General features: G+C 42.9%; 1 protein-coding gene and 1 non-coding gene across 10 annotated transcripts in view; one reads left to right on the forward strand and one right to left on the reverse strand.

The window, feature by feature from the left end:
* MTMR14 (myotubularin related protein 14) overlaps positions 1-3,301 on the reverse strand; it is a 45,475-nt gene extending 42,174 nt beyond the window's left edge. For all 9 annotated transcript variants that reach the window (XR_008706321.1, XM_055558562.1, XM_055558558.1 and 6 more), the window contains exons 1-2: positions 3,005-3,301; positions 1,201-1,349 (exon numbers count right to left, since the gene is read on the reverse strand). Coding sequence is in view for 8 of the 9 variants with exons in the window: in XM_055558562.1 (XP_055414537.1) it covers positions 1,201-1,349; positions 3,005-3,160 (305 nt within the window). In the remaining variant the exon portion in view is untranslated. The remainder of the gene's footprint in view (positions 1-1,200; positions 1,350-3,004) is intronic.
* A 5,772-nt stretch (positions 3,302-9,073) lies between these two features.
* On the forward strand, positions 9,074-9,180 carry LOC129635652 (U6 spliceosomal RNA). The gene has a single exon (XR_008706410.1). It is a non-coding gene; the product is annotated as a U6 spliceosomal RNA (small nuclear RNA).
* Positions 9,181-14,485: the final 5,305 nt, after the last annotated feature.

Raw genomic sequence — 14,485 nt, forward strand, 5'->3', positions numbered from 1 at the left:
CAGTGAGCTCTGAGCAGTGCTGTGAGCAATGATGGCCTGCTGCACCCCGTAGAATGACTCTACTGTAGTCTTTCTCATAACAGTGCTTCCCTGGGGCCAGAGTTTCAGATATTGTTGGCAACACCTCCTGGAATTCCCTTAAAATCAAAAGCAAGCAGGAAGTCTAGCAGAACAAACTTTGAGATCAACATAAAGCACTTCCTAGAGCCTTATAAGCCTCTTGTAAGTACTTATTATTACTTATAAGCCTTATAAGTAATAAGCCTGATTACTTATCAGTGTCCAACACCTGCTATGCTAAGTCACTTCAGTTGTTTCTGACTCTGTGCGACCCCATAGACGGCAGCCCACCAGGCTCCCCCATCACTGGGATTCTCCAGGCAGGAACACTGGAGTGGGCTGCCATTTCCTTCTCCAATGCATGAAAGTGAAAAGTGAAAGTGAAGTCGCTCATTCGTGTCCGACTCTTAGCGACCCCATGGATTGCAGCCTAACAGGCTCCTCCGTCCATGGGATTTTCCAAGCAAGAGGTACTGGAGTGGGGTGCCACTGCCTTCTCTGCCAACAACTGCTACCGTTTACTTACTGCCTACGGGCTGCATCCTGTGCTGGGTGCTCTGTGTCACTAGTACCTGGTGAACTGTTACCTCACAGAAAAGCACCCGCGCTTTGGTAGGTCCTCAATAAACAGCAGCACTTATTTCTAACTCTTAGAGCACACACATCAAGCTTGGAATAGTCCCATTTATCAGCAGGGATTGTACTAGTCACTTTTGTAAATAGAGATATAGATTGATGAGGAAACTAAGAGCCAAAGCAGTTCAACAACTTGCCCAAGTCGGTGATGCAGCCAGTAAGTACACTGACCTCAGGCTTTTAAGCTCTATACATGTACGTACCCTTAAGCATGTCCACAAAGCATACCTCCCACTCACTCTTAAAAAAAGGAAACGCTGAGGTTTAGGGAGGTGGGGCATGAAGTCAGCTGTCTTAGGACAATGACTGATAGGGTGGGAGTAAAATAGGAGACCAGGACTGTGACTTTCAGCTTCTTCTTCTATGCTGTGCTATCAGGATGCCAACAAGGCTTAACATCTGGGAAAAGCGAGTCTGCCTTGCCCAATGACAGACTTTCCTGATCCTGGGGATGAGATGTCAAGGCCTTCCCAGAAGGGGATGCCTTGGTGACATGATGCTCACGTGTCTTTCTCCTTCTCCGAACTCTCATACTCCAGGAACACAATGTGCTGTGGGTAGTGGCCACAGATATCCCCATTCACATTCTGGATCACACTATAACAGTAGTCTCGGCCAAACAGCTCCAGACACCTCTTCTCAATGCGTTCAACCTGCACAGAGGAGGAGATATGAACATAAAGAAGATTCTGGGATTCAGAATTAGCTGGGTCCTGCCCTGGAGAAATCTCTGGGAATAACCTTTCCCTCTATAATTATAATTCAATACAAGGAAGAGACCTGTTGCTAGGTCATAGGCCCTCAACGTGCAGTTCATGAACCCACGTAATAAACTTTGGTGGGGGCAGGGAGGGACTCTGAAGCCCTCAATGTTGTGGTGAAACTGTGTTTCTTAGGCATCCAAAGAGAGGATTACACCTTTCACGAGATTCTCAAAGGGGTCCACAGGCCCTAAGTATTAAGAACCTTTGCTCTAGGTTATTTTAACCAGCATCAATACATTATCTTCCTTTGGCTCCAGATGCTTCTCAATTCTCCAGTCATAGAACAGTACCCAGAAGCTCTAATTAGTGTAATGAGTAGAAGCTGCAGACAAAGCTGTCTCCTTACAATTTGCTTATGAAATAGAAGGAGCAGCTCCCTTAAAACTGCTCTTATTTTGCTAATTTCGGGAAAGGCCCCATAGAAGGAGGACATAAAACCCACAACATCTCAACAAGCCTGCAAAAGATCAGAAAGTTTAACGCCAGCTGGAGTGAAAGTCAGACATAACTTTTTACAACACTGATTTTCATGCGTGTGTAAAATGAAAAGAGCCCCAGGAAAACCACTGACCCTGTAACCACCCAAAAGATCAATGGGGTGGGAAAAACTCACAGGAATGAGGAATCCTCAAATTTGAAGGGACATGAACATCATTAAGAAGCCTATTAAAATTACAAATTCCAGGTTCCCAACCTCAGAAATACTAACTCAGTAGGACTGGGTGGGACCAAGCAACCTTTATTTTTAATAAAGACCCCAGGTGATGCTGATGGTCTGGAGCCAAACCAGAGTTTCATGGCCCTGCATGGAAGAGAATTTCATTGGAAAACCTGATGCTAAACCTGCCAAAAGAACGTGAGGAATGACAGATGGTAGGGTCAGCAAGATTCCCATCAGACTGCCAGGCAGTGCCTAAGATGGAAATGGCGTGACCACACTGGAAGCTTTCCAGGTCTAGCAATAAGGAGACTGAAGGGAATCCCAAGGGTAGAAAAATAGAGGCACTAAGACTTGCTTTTGATAAAGGAATAGAGAGTGTGGGCTGTCTTCCTACTCTATGGAAGAAGGAAAGGAAGGGATGGATCTAATTCTAAGTCATGCTGAGGCTGTTGAAGGAGGCAACACAACTCGGTTTACCTCTTTGCTCAATTCTGCACCAGCCCTCCAGCATCTTCACTCTAATCTCTGACTTGCAGAAATCCTCTAGCCTTTAAAAAGTAGACTTGAGGGCTTTTGTCCCCATACCTGATGCAAGAGAATTATCCCCTCCCTTCAGCTCCCCCTCTCTAATCTCTGAACTTGGTCTCTCAGGGCTGATCCCTGACCTCCAACCTCTCTGTCTCAAACCAAAATGTCGTCCTTCCTTGGTTCACTCTGACCCCAGTTCCTCTTTTCGGTATTTAAACCCGGACCCTTACTCTCCAAGTCCAGACCCTGGGAACTTCCCTCTCTTTCCGTCCTCTCACCCCTGACCTCAGCCTTTCCTCAGTTACTTCCCAAGGCAGGGACCTTCTCTTTCTGCTCACTGCTGCTCCGTACTCACCTTAGAGCCGCCCGTCCCACTGCAGTCTTTGGCCCGGTACTGAGTCCGGGAGAACTCCTCCAGCAGCTCCCCGAGTCCTGGCTCCTGTGGCTGTGGGCTGCCCGAAGAAGCCGAGGACCCCGCCGAGGCAGCAGCGGCGGCCCGAGCGCCAGCCATGGCCCAGCCTCCCGTCCCCTTCAGCGCCCCGCGGCCCCCTCAGCGCGGCTCAGCCCGGCACATGGCACTTGCAGGTACCAAGTACAAGTCCAGAATCTCCACAGCCGCCTCAGCCACCGCCTTCGCCTTCCACTTCCGGCCCCGCCCCACCCAGACGGATGTTTACTCCGGCACTGACCAATCGGAGCCCAAGACTCGCGTCCTGCCCCAAGATTACCCGCCCACCCCCGACGCGGAGCGGTCCAAGTGGTCTCCGAGGAGGGGACTGCGGCCACTCGCAGAAACCTCCTGCTCCGCCCCACGGGGTTTCCTCCGGAAAGCCAGGCTAAACCATTGGGACTGCGTGGGGGGAGGTGGACAGCGCGGGAACTAGGAGGAAAGAACCACGGAAAGACCGCGGAAGAGTGGAACGAACCATTACCGAGAGAGGAGGATGCTGCAATAGTCAACCCAATTTATTGAGGGAAAAGGGAGGGGAGGGGCGGATCATGACTGGCTTGAAATTTTGTGTTAAGAAGCCCCATATTATTTTTCTTTTTTTTAACAGACCATTTCAAACATTCACAGAAATGGAGAGAATAGTATAATGAGCCCTTATATACATTAGCTGCTGTTGCTGCTGCTAAGTCGCTTCAGTCGTGTCCGACTCTGTGCGACCCCATAGACGGCGGCCCACCAGGCTCCCCCGTCCCTGGGATTCTCCAGGCAAGAACACTGGAGTGGGTTGCCATTTCCTTCTCCAATGCATGAAAGCGAAAAGTGAAAGTGAAGTCACTCTGTCGTGTCCGACTCTTCGCGACCCCATGGTCTGCAGCCTACCAGGCTCCTCCGTCCGTGGGATTTTCCAGGCAAGAGTACTGGAGTAGGGTGCCATTGCCTTCTCCAATACATTAGCTTGTGTCAACAATAATCCAAATACTATCAATCTATCCTGTTTAGTCAATCTTTCCCCATCCAATAGGATTGTTTTAAAACACATCTCATTATTTAATCTGTGACTACTTCAGTATTTATAACAGATTAGTACTGTTCAGTTCAGTTCGCTCAGTCGTGTCCGACTCTTTGAGACCCCAGGGACTGCAGCACGACAGGCCTCCGTGTCCATCACCAACTCCCGGAGTTTACTCAAATTCATGTCCATTGAGTTGGTGATGCCATCCGACCATCTCATCCTCTGTCGTCCCCTTCTCCTCCCGCCTTCAATCTTTCCCAGCAGCAGGGTCTTTTCAAATGAGTCAGCTCTTCACATCAGGGGGCCAAAGTATTGGAGTTTCAGCTTCAACACCAGTCTTTCCAATGAATATTTTAGACTGATTTTCTTTAGGATGGACTGGTTGGATCTCCTTGCAGTCCAAGGGACTCTCAAGAGTCTTCTCCAACACCACAGTTCAAAAACATCAATTCTTCCGTGCTCAGCTTTCTTTATAGTCCAACTCTCACATCCATACATGACTACTGGAAAAACCATAGTCTTGACTAGACGGACCTTTGTTGGCAAAGTAATGTCTGCTTTTTAATATGCTATCTAGGTTGGTCATAGCTTTTCTTCCAAGGAGCAAGAGTCTTTTTAATTTCATGGCTGCAGTCACCATGTGCAGTGATTTTGGAGCCCCCAAAAATAAAGTCTGCCACTGTTTCCCCATTTATTTGCCATGAAGTGATGGGACCATGATCTTAGTTTTCTGAATGTTGAGTTTTAAGCCAGCTTTTTCACTCTCTTTCATCAAGAGGCTCTTTAGTTCTTCTTCACTTTGTGCCATAAGGGTGGTGTCATCTGCATATCTGAGGTTATTGATATTTCTCCTGGTAATCTTGATTCCAGCTTGTTCTTCATCCAGTCCAGCGTTTCTCATGATGTACTCTGCATATATGTTAAATAAGCAGGATGACGATATACAGCCTTGACATATTCCTTTCCCTATTTGGAACCAGTCTATTGTTCCATGACCAGTTCTAACTGTTGCTTCCTGACCTGCATACAGATTTCTCAAGAGGCAGGTCAGGTATTCCCTGGTCTGGTATTCCCATCTCTTTCAGAATTGTCCACAGTTTATTGTGATCCACACAGTCAAAGGCTTTGGCATAGTCAATAAAGCAGAAATAGATGTTTTTCTGGAACTCACTTGCTTTTTCAATGATCCAATGGATGTTGGCAATTTGATCTCTGGTTCCTTTGCTTTTTCTAAAACCAGCTTGAACATTTGGAAGTTTACAGTCCACATACTGTTGAAGCCTGGCTTGGAGAATTTTGAGCATTACTTTACTAGCATGTGAAATAAGTGCAATTGTGCAGTGGTTTGAGCACTCTTTGGCATTGCCTTTCTTTGGTATCAGAATGAAAACTGACCTTTTCCAGTCCTGTGACCACTGTTGAGTTTTCCAAATTTGCCAGTATATTGAGTGCAGCACTTTCACAGCATCATATTTTAGGATTTGAAATAGCTCAACTGGAATTTCATCACCTCCACTAGCTTTGTTAGTAGTGATGCTTCCTAAGGCCCACTTGACTCGGCATTCCAGGATGTCTGGCTCTAGGTGGGTGATCACACCATAATGATTATCTGGGTCATGAAGATCTTTTTTGTATAGTTCTTCTGTGTATTCTTGCCACCTCTTCTTAATATCTTCTGCTTTTGTTAGGTCCATACCATTTCTGTCCTTTATTGTGCCACTCTTTGCATGAAATGTTCCCTTGGTATCTCTAGTTTTCTTAAAGATATCTCTAGACTTTCACATTCTATTGTTTTCCTCTATTTCTTTGCACTGATGACTGAGGAAGGCTTTCTTATCTCTCCTTGCTATTCTTTGGAACTCTGCATTCAAATGTGTATATCTTTCATTTTCCCCTTTGCCTTTCGCTTCTCTTCTATTCACAGCCTTTAAGTTAGAATTTGGCAATAAGGAGTTCATGATCTGTGCCACAGTCAGCTTCCATCCTTGTTTTTGCTGATTGTATAGAGCTTCTCCATCTTTGGCTGCAGAGAATATAATCAATCTGATTTTGGTATTGACCATCTGGTGATGTCCATGTATAGAGTCTTTTCTTGTGTGGGTGGAAGAGGGTGTTTGCTATGACCAGTGCATTCTCTTGGCAAAACTCTGTTAGCCTTTGCCTTGCTTCATTCTGTACTCCAAGGCCAAATTTGCTTGTTACTCCAGGTATTTCTTAACTCCCTACTTTTGCACTCCAGTCCCCTATAATGAAAAAGGACATCTTTTTTGGGTGTTAGTTCTATAAAGTCTTGTAGGTCTTCATAGAACTGTTCAACTTCAGCTTCTTCAGCATTACTGGTCAGGGCATAGGCTTGGATTACTGTGATACTGAATGGTTTGCCTCGGAAATGAACAGGGATCATTCTGTTGTTTTTGAGATTGCATCCAAGTACTGCATTTCAGACTCTTTTGTTGACTCTGATGGCTACTCCATTTCTTCTAAGGGATTCCTTCCCACAGTAGTACTGTTAAAATACAAATGATTAAGGGGCATTCCCTGGTGGCCTAGTGGTTAGGATTCCATGCTTTCACTGCCATCGCCCAAGTTCAATCCCTAGTCTAGGAGCTGAGATCCCACAAGTTGAACAGCAGGTCAAAAAAAAAAAAAAGATTAAGGAAGAAAATGTAAGCGTTAAAACATATTCTCATTCTTCATGAAATGACCAGTGTTTGTTCCCAAGGATCTAAAAAACTGCAAAATGGGGCTGAAACCAAAGAATAAGGAACAAGGAAGAGAAAAATAGAAAATGAATGAAAAACCATGAAGTAAGTATAGAGCCCAGGGCTGGCTTAGTGTTTGGGGATTGGCTGAGTATATATACTGTTTCTGGTCAAGCAGAACACTAATAGAGACACCAAAGTTACTGAGTTTTGGTTTGTTGCTCTAGCACCCTGGGCAGGAGTGGTTCCAATATTTGTCATACAAATTTATGTCAGTGTTAGTTGCTCAGTCGTGTCCAACTCTTTGCGACCCCATGGACTGTAGCCCACCAGGCTCCTCTGTCCATGGGATTCTCCAGGCAAGAATACTGGAGTGGGTTGCCATTCCCTTCTCCAGGAGATCTTCCTGATCTAGGGATGCATCTCGGGTTTCCTGCACTACAGGCAGATTCTTCATCATCTGAGCCACCAGGGAAGTAATTCTCCCTTTTAACATTCTCTTGATCATTCACAGGGTTTGGTCAAAAGTATCAGTACTGGACTTCCCTGCTGGTTCAGTGGTTAAGAGTCTGCCTGCCAGTGTGGGAGACGTGGGTTTGATCCCTGGTCCAAGAAGATCTCATGTGCTGCAGGGCAGCTAAGCCCATGGGCCACAACTACTGAGCCCACATGCCCTAGAGCTCGTGCTTTGCAACAAGAGAAGCCACCGCGATCAGAAGCCCATGCATCGCAGCTCGAGTGCAGCCCTGGTTCACTACAATTAGAGAAAGGCCACGCGTAGCAGTGAAGATCCAGGGCAGCCAAAAATTAAATAAATAAAAATGTTTAGAAAGCACCAGTACTAACATGACCCTCAGTCGCCATTGCCTCTTCTGTTCTCAGTGTAGTAGTCACAAGAGATGATGTCAGGTGATGTCTTGGAGCTGATTCCATTCCTCTGTTCTCTCTTCGTCCTTTCAGTCAGAGAGAAACCATCTGTTGGCTGATCAGCGGCTCCCTACGTGCATTTAAAACTTTGGGAGACCCCAGATTATTAGGGAGGCAATAATAATTACTAGAAACAAAACAATAGTCATGGTTTGGAGAGTACTCCTGAGCCAGGGTCGCCATGATCCAATCCAGCTAGAAAACTGGGGGCGTCTTTAAACCGGTTGACTTGTTTATATATTTTGTGTAACTATGTCCCCCTTCCCCAGAAATGTTTAATCGGTGAGCTTGTTCCAGAGAAACAGAGGTGTTAGAAATCAGGGAGAAGTTTATGACAGCCAGAAAGGACAAGATCACCAGCATCCAAGCCAGTCCAAGAGTCAGTTTACCCTTCTTTGTAATGACCTGAGACGTGTGAACAATTATCATTCTAGGCTAGAGAAAGGCAAAAGGTGGAGAGAAGAATCATGTATGAATTTGAAAAAGGATGGTAAGGGAAGAAAGGAGAAATGGAAAGAAACGTTCTTAATCTGACTTCTTGGAAGAAAGCAGTCTATCCCAATGTTGCCTACTTCTCTCCGTAGTCAATCAGATTTTGAGGTCTCCACATTTACACAGGGCCAGGTGTTAGGTGGGGTCTTCTTCAGTTGGGAAATACTGTGTATCCAAGTTGTGACACCCTGTAATTCGACAGTGATGATAGAGGTCAAGAACACACCAGAAGGTCCTTTCCAGGAATCTCATCTTTGCAAAAGCAACAAAGTAAAAAAGTAAATGCCTGTAAATGACAAAGGACTGTAAAATGCCCACGACTGAAGATCTGATCAGAGTTCATTACAATGGAATCAACAAAGAAATTTGATTATTTCTGTGACACCCAATATTTTTAAGATAATAACTAGAATTATGGCTGATAACTTTATAGAAGGCATATCAGATTTATAGAAAGTTTATAATTCCTGGAACACTTAGGCTAATAATGTACTCCTACAAAGATAAGCTAAATATCACTTGGCAGTGTTTCCTTTGTAATTTAACGTATCAAATAAGCCTAATTAGCTTAACATTTTTCTTTTTACAAGGACAGAGAATAAATATTCTAGGGGTCCTTTGGAAAATCCCAGAGTTGGTTCCAGGTTAAAAAAAATTAATTTAGAATTTGATTTTGGGTAAGTTTGTTGAAAATATTTATTTAACCAAAGTAACATGTAAAGACTTTGAAGGCAAAGACAGAAAGTTACAGAATTGTAAAAACCCTAAACCCTTAGTCTTTTAAGAGTCAGGGTTTTTTATTTGCAGATTAACTGTCTTAAAAAATATGACTAGGCTTTTGTGCACGCCTCAGCAGCACATATACTAAAATTAGAATGATACAGAGAAGATTAGCATGGCCCCTGTGCAAGGATGATATGCAAATTCGTGAAGCATTCCATACTTTTCTTATTGATGTTTGACAGAAAACAACAAAATTCTGTAAAGCAATTGTCCTTCAATTAAAAAAATAGAGTGGCAAGCAGCCTGAAAAAAAAATTTATTAAAAAAAATATGACTAGGCTTTTGAGAAAAAATAAAACTGCTAATAATCTTGAAAACCTCGACATATCAAAAGTGTTTATTTTTTGGCATTACATATAATTTTAGAGTTCTTCTTTCTCTTCATCAAAAGCATAGTCTAAAATAATTGGCCTCTAGTGCCTATCATTCTTTAATAATTTTGCAGTGCTGTTGTTAAAAATTGTCAAATTTAAGTATGATAACTCTAGTGACTAAAATGTTATAATCTAAGTACACATTATAAATAAAACTGCTAAGTCACTTCAGTCGTGTCCGACTCTGTGCAACCCCATAGACGGCAGCCCACCAGGCTCCCCCATCCCTGGGATTCTCCAGGCAAGAACACTGGAGTGGGTTGCCATTTCCTTCTCCAATGCATGAAAGTGAAAAGTGAAAGTGAAGTCGCTCAGTCGTTTCCGACCCTTAGCGACCCCATGGACTGCAGCCTACCAGGCTCCTCCATCCATGGGATTTTCCAGGCAAGAGTACTGGAGTGGGGTGCCACTGCCTTCTCCAATAAATAAAACAGCATTTGACAATAAGTTAAAAATTTTTGTACAGTTGGCAAAAGGGGGGTGGGTGGTATTAAGTTCCAGTTACATTATAGAATAGAATAATGAATTGTTTGCGGTTTGATAAAGAGAAGTTACTTTTTATTTTGATAACTTCATTGGGTTGTCAGGCAAATTGGAAAAATAAAAATCAAGTGAAAAAGCCCTCTTGTAGCTGATAAGACAGTGCTGGTTTAGTTCAATAAGCAATGGGCTCTATGTCCGATTTTATTTGAGCTAAATAAAATTTTTCATTGAAAAAAAAATATTGAGCATTTCCTTAAGATAAACATAACATGAAGTACAGTAAATTATTTTGGTAAGACACAGAATCTTTGCTTTCCAGGCAGATTATTTAAAAGGTACCTTTTCTCACCCATAAACACATACTACTTTCCTTTTATAAAGATGTTCCTTATATTATTTCCAGTAATTTTAATTATGCATATGTTTTAGCATTCTTAATTCCTATTGAAAACTAAGAAGTAAGCAATCTGTTACATTAGTATTTTGTGGACTGGTAAACTTATAAATACATTTCACAATTTCTGGAAGTTTATTCTTCCTCATAGTAAATTTTTCACTGTGGCACAAAACACATTTATTAGCAGAACCAAGTATTTTTAGTTCCTCTGTAAAGGAAGCCAAAGTGGATAAACCTATGCCCAGAAGTTAATGTTTCAGTATTTTATCATATTTGGAAATGATCTAGATATTCAGTGAATATCTATCATTTAACTTATCTCAGTATAATTTCAGGGTTTCAAGTTGTCAAAAAAGATTTTGGAAATTATTTTTAAGTAGACATACCATTGTTGTTTAGTTGCTAAGTCGTGTCCGACTCTTTTGTGACCTTATGGACTATAGCCTTCCAGGCTACTCTGTCCATGGGACTTCCCAAGCAAGAATACTGGAGTGGGTTGCCATTTCCTTCTTCAGGGACTCTTTCATACCCAGGGATCAAACCCACATCTCCTGCAATGGCTGGAAGATTTCCTTACCATTGAACCACCAAAGATGCCAGACCTACCATAAAGTGTAATTATTGTCGAAAGTTCATTTGTAGGGAATTCCCTGGCAGTCCAGTGGTTAGGACTCTTTCATTGCCCTGGCTGGGGTTCAGTCCTTGGTTGGGAAACTAAATCCTGTAAGTGGAGCTGCACAGTCAAAAAAGAAAAAAAGAGAAAAGAAAAAGTTTGTTTGTAAATTTTTACTTACATCTATTTAATTTTCTTGTTTTTAACAATTATATTTGGATTATTCACGAAAATTTCGTGAAACGTTAAACTGACCATCATCTTTGGTTATCTTTTTGGCTAACAAAATCTTTAACAGGTGACAGGCTTTTTTGACTTTTTTGTAAAGACTTATTTGACTTTTAGTAATCCTATGTGGAATAAAAGTTGTATGTCTGAGTTGTGTTTATTGTGAATAACTTTAAATACATGCCTGTTTTAAATAAACCAGCAAATTTAAACTAGCTTCCCCCATCAGGATTACCCTAGATCATGTGACCTTCAGAAATATTTGAATTAGTTTCTATATTTCTGAGAATATATTTGATTTATATAAATATTTAATTTCTTTAAGACAATCAAATAGAGGTGAAGTGAAAGTCACTCAGTTGTGTCCTACTCTTTGCAACCCCATGTACTGGGGCCTGTCCATGGAATTCCCCAGGCAAGAATACTGGAGTGGGTTGCCATTTCCTTCTCCAGGGGATCTTCCTAACCCAGGGAGCGAACCCAGGTCTCCTGCATTGTAGATTGATTACCATCTGAGCCACAAAGGAAGCCCCAATTAAAAAGAAATCTTTTTTTTTTAATAGAAATCTTTACAAACAAATTTTGTAAATACCATCTGAAGGTAGAAAAATTATCACACATCTGTAATACACATATAAATATATACATACAGAACAGAAGCAAATTTGTATTTAAATTTTTAGCCATAAAACAGTTGCAGATTCAAATTATGTTTCTAACAGATGAAATAAGCTGACCTGTTCAGATGCCTTAAATTTTTTAGCAGTATTTATGAGAAAAACTCTCAAGACTTTTCGTTTGTCTAGGAGAAGGCAATGGCAACCCACTCCAGTGTTCTTGCCTGGAGAATCCCAGGGACAGGGGAGCCTGGTGGGCTATGGGGTCGCACAGAGTCAGACACGACTGAAGTGACTTAGCAGCAGTAGCAGCAGCAGCTTCCAAATAGCCTTTCCCTTTTTTACTCTTTCTGATAAGAATTGCCTCCTTGAAGTTTGCATTTCAAGCAATCTGTTACACCAGTATTTTGTGGATTGGTAAATTTACAAATTTAATTACCTAGAGAAGAGCAGTTACAACATTTAAGTCTCAAAGACAGGGAGAAAGAATGTAAGTTCCTCCAATGAATAGGGCAGGTTTGGGGATTGGTTAAAAAAGGATGGGTAAGGTTTTTTGTTCTTGTTCTAAATAAATGATGTGCATGCTAAGTTGCTTCAGTTGTGTCCGACTCTTTGTGACCCACCAAGCTCCTCTGTCCATGGGATGCTCTAAGCAAGAATACTGGAGTGGGTTGCCAGGCCCTCCTCCAGGGGATCTTCCCAACCCAGGATTGAACTCATGTCTCATTACGTCTCCTGCATTGCAGGCAGGTTCTTTACCACTAGCAGCACCTGGGAAGCAATATAAAGGACTGCTGCTGCTGCTGCTGCTGCTAAGTGGCTTCAGTCATGTCCGATTCTGTACGACCCCATAGACGGCAGCCCACCAGGCTCCCCTGTCCCTGGGATTCTCCAGGCAAGAATACTGGAGTGGGTTGCCATTTCCTTCTCCAATGCACGAAAGTGAAAAGTGTAAGTGAAGTCGCTCAGTCGTGTCTGACTTTTAGCGACTCCATGGACTGCAGCCCACCAGGCTCCTCTGTCCATGGGATTTTCCAGGCAAGAGTACTGGAGTAGGGTGCCATCGCCTTCTCTGAAAATAAAGGACAATTGTCTTCAATTCCTCCAAGACTTGCGTTGCAACCTGAATGACATCACAGTCTCACCCACCCACCCAACTACTTTATTTGCTTCTTGTATCAGGGATAAGATGTTCAAATAATCAAGAGATTCCTATGTTCTAAATTTAGAGCTGTTTTTGGAATTCCCCCCCCTCCTCCCCACTGGATACATGGTTTCCTTAGGGGAGAGGGCCTAAAAATAAGTTTCTAACCAACTCTACATATGAGCTTCCAATCTGGCCAACTTTTAACCATCAGTTCAGTTCAGTTGCTCAGTCGTGTCCAACTCTTTGCGACCCCATGAATCGCAGCACGCCAGGCCTCCCTGTCTATCACCAACTCCTGGAGTTCACTCAGACTCACGTCCATCGAGTCAGTGATGCCATCCAGCCATCTCATCCTCTGTCGTCCTCTTCTCCTCCTGCCCCCAATCCCTCCCAGCATCAGAGTCTTTTCCAATGAGTCAACTCTTCGTATGAGGTGGCCAAAGTACTGGAGTTTCAGCTTCAGCATCATTCCGTCCAAAGAAATCCCAGGGCTGATCTCCTTCAGAATGGACTGGTTGGATCTCCTTGCAGTCCAAGGGACTCTCAAGAGTCTTCTCCAACACCACAGTTCAAAAGCATCAATTCTTCGGCGCTCAGCTTTCTTCACAGTCCAACTCTACAGCTACTTAAAAAAAAAAAATCCTTTCAAATATCTTGTTAGACTTCATTTGGGAAAAAGAGTAAGTATTCCTGGAAGTGTTGAACAACACCATGGATGCAAGAGGCATGCCTGGAGAGTGCAAAAGACACTACCTCTCCCAAGATCCAGAGCCACTCCCAAAGGTAGCCAAAGACTTAGATAATTCCCTTGAGAGCTGGTGTTGACTGAAAAATTGCACAACCTAAAAGTTGAGAATTATTATTTATTCAGTTGACTTTCGGAGGACTTAAGTCTGAAAGATAGCCTCTTAGCTGTGAGGGGCTGCTCCAAAGAGGTAAGGGAGGAGCCAGGATATATAGGAGTTTTGTAACAAAAACCAGGTAGTCAGAACATCTGTTAATTAAAGAAAGCCATACATCTCAAGTTAATGAATTTAGTGCTTTTCTATACATGGGAAGATGCAAGAGTGTGGGTTCATTGAAATCATTCCTCTGATTTGCACCTTAACTATGCAGGGCCAGTATGCTACTTTTCTCCATCCTGACTCACTTCAGGGTACACAGTTGGGGGTGGCTGCCTTGGCTGCTGGATTGATGGCAGCTACATCCTTTGGAACCCAAAAAAAGAGAAAGGGCTCCAAAATCACTGTGGATGGTGACTGCAGCCAAGAAATTAAAAGATGCTTACTCCTTGGAAGAAAAGCTATGACAAACCTAGACACCATATTCAAAAACAGAGACATCACTTTGCCAACAAAGGTCCATTTAGTCAGGGCTATGGTTTTTCCAGTAGTCATGTATGGATGTGAGAATTGGACTATAAAGAAAGCTGAGTGCTGAAGAACTGATGCTTTTGCACTGTGGTGTAGGAAAAGATTCTTGAGAGTCCCTTGGACAGCAAGGAGATCAAACCAGTCCATACTAAAGGAAATCAGTCCTGAATATTCATTGGAAGGACTGATGCTGAAGCTGAAACTCCAATACTTTGGCCACCTGATGCAAAGAGTTGA

The sequence above is a fragment of the Bubalus kerabau genome, chromosome 20, assembly GCF_029407905.1.
Source record: "Bubalus kerabau isolate K-KA32 ecotype Philippines breed swamp buffalo chromosome 20, PCC_UOA_SB_1v2, whole genome shotgun sequence".
In the NCBI taxonomy this organism is placed as follows: domain Eukaryota; kingdom Metazoa; phylum Chordata; class Mammalia; order Artiodactyla; family Bovidae; genus Bubalus; species Bubalus kerabau.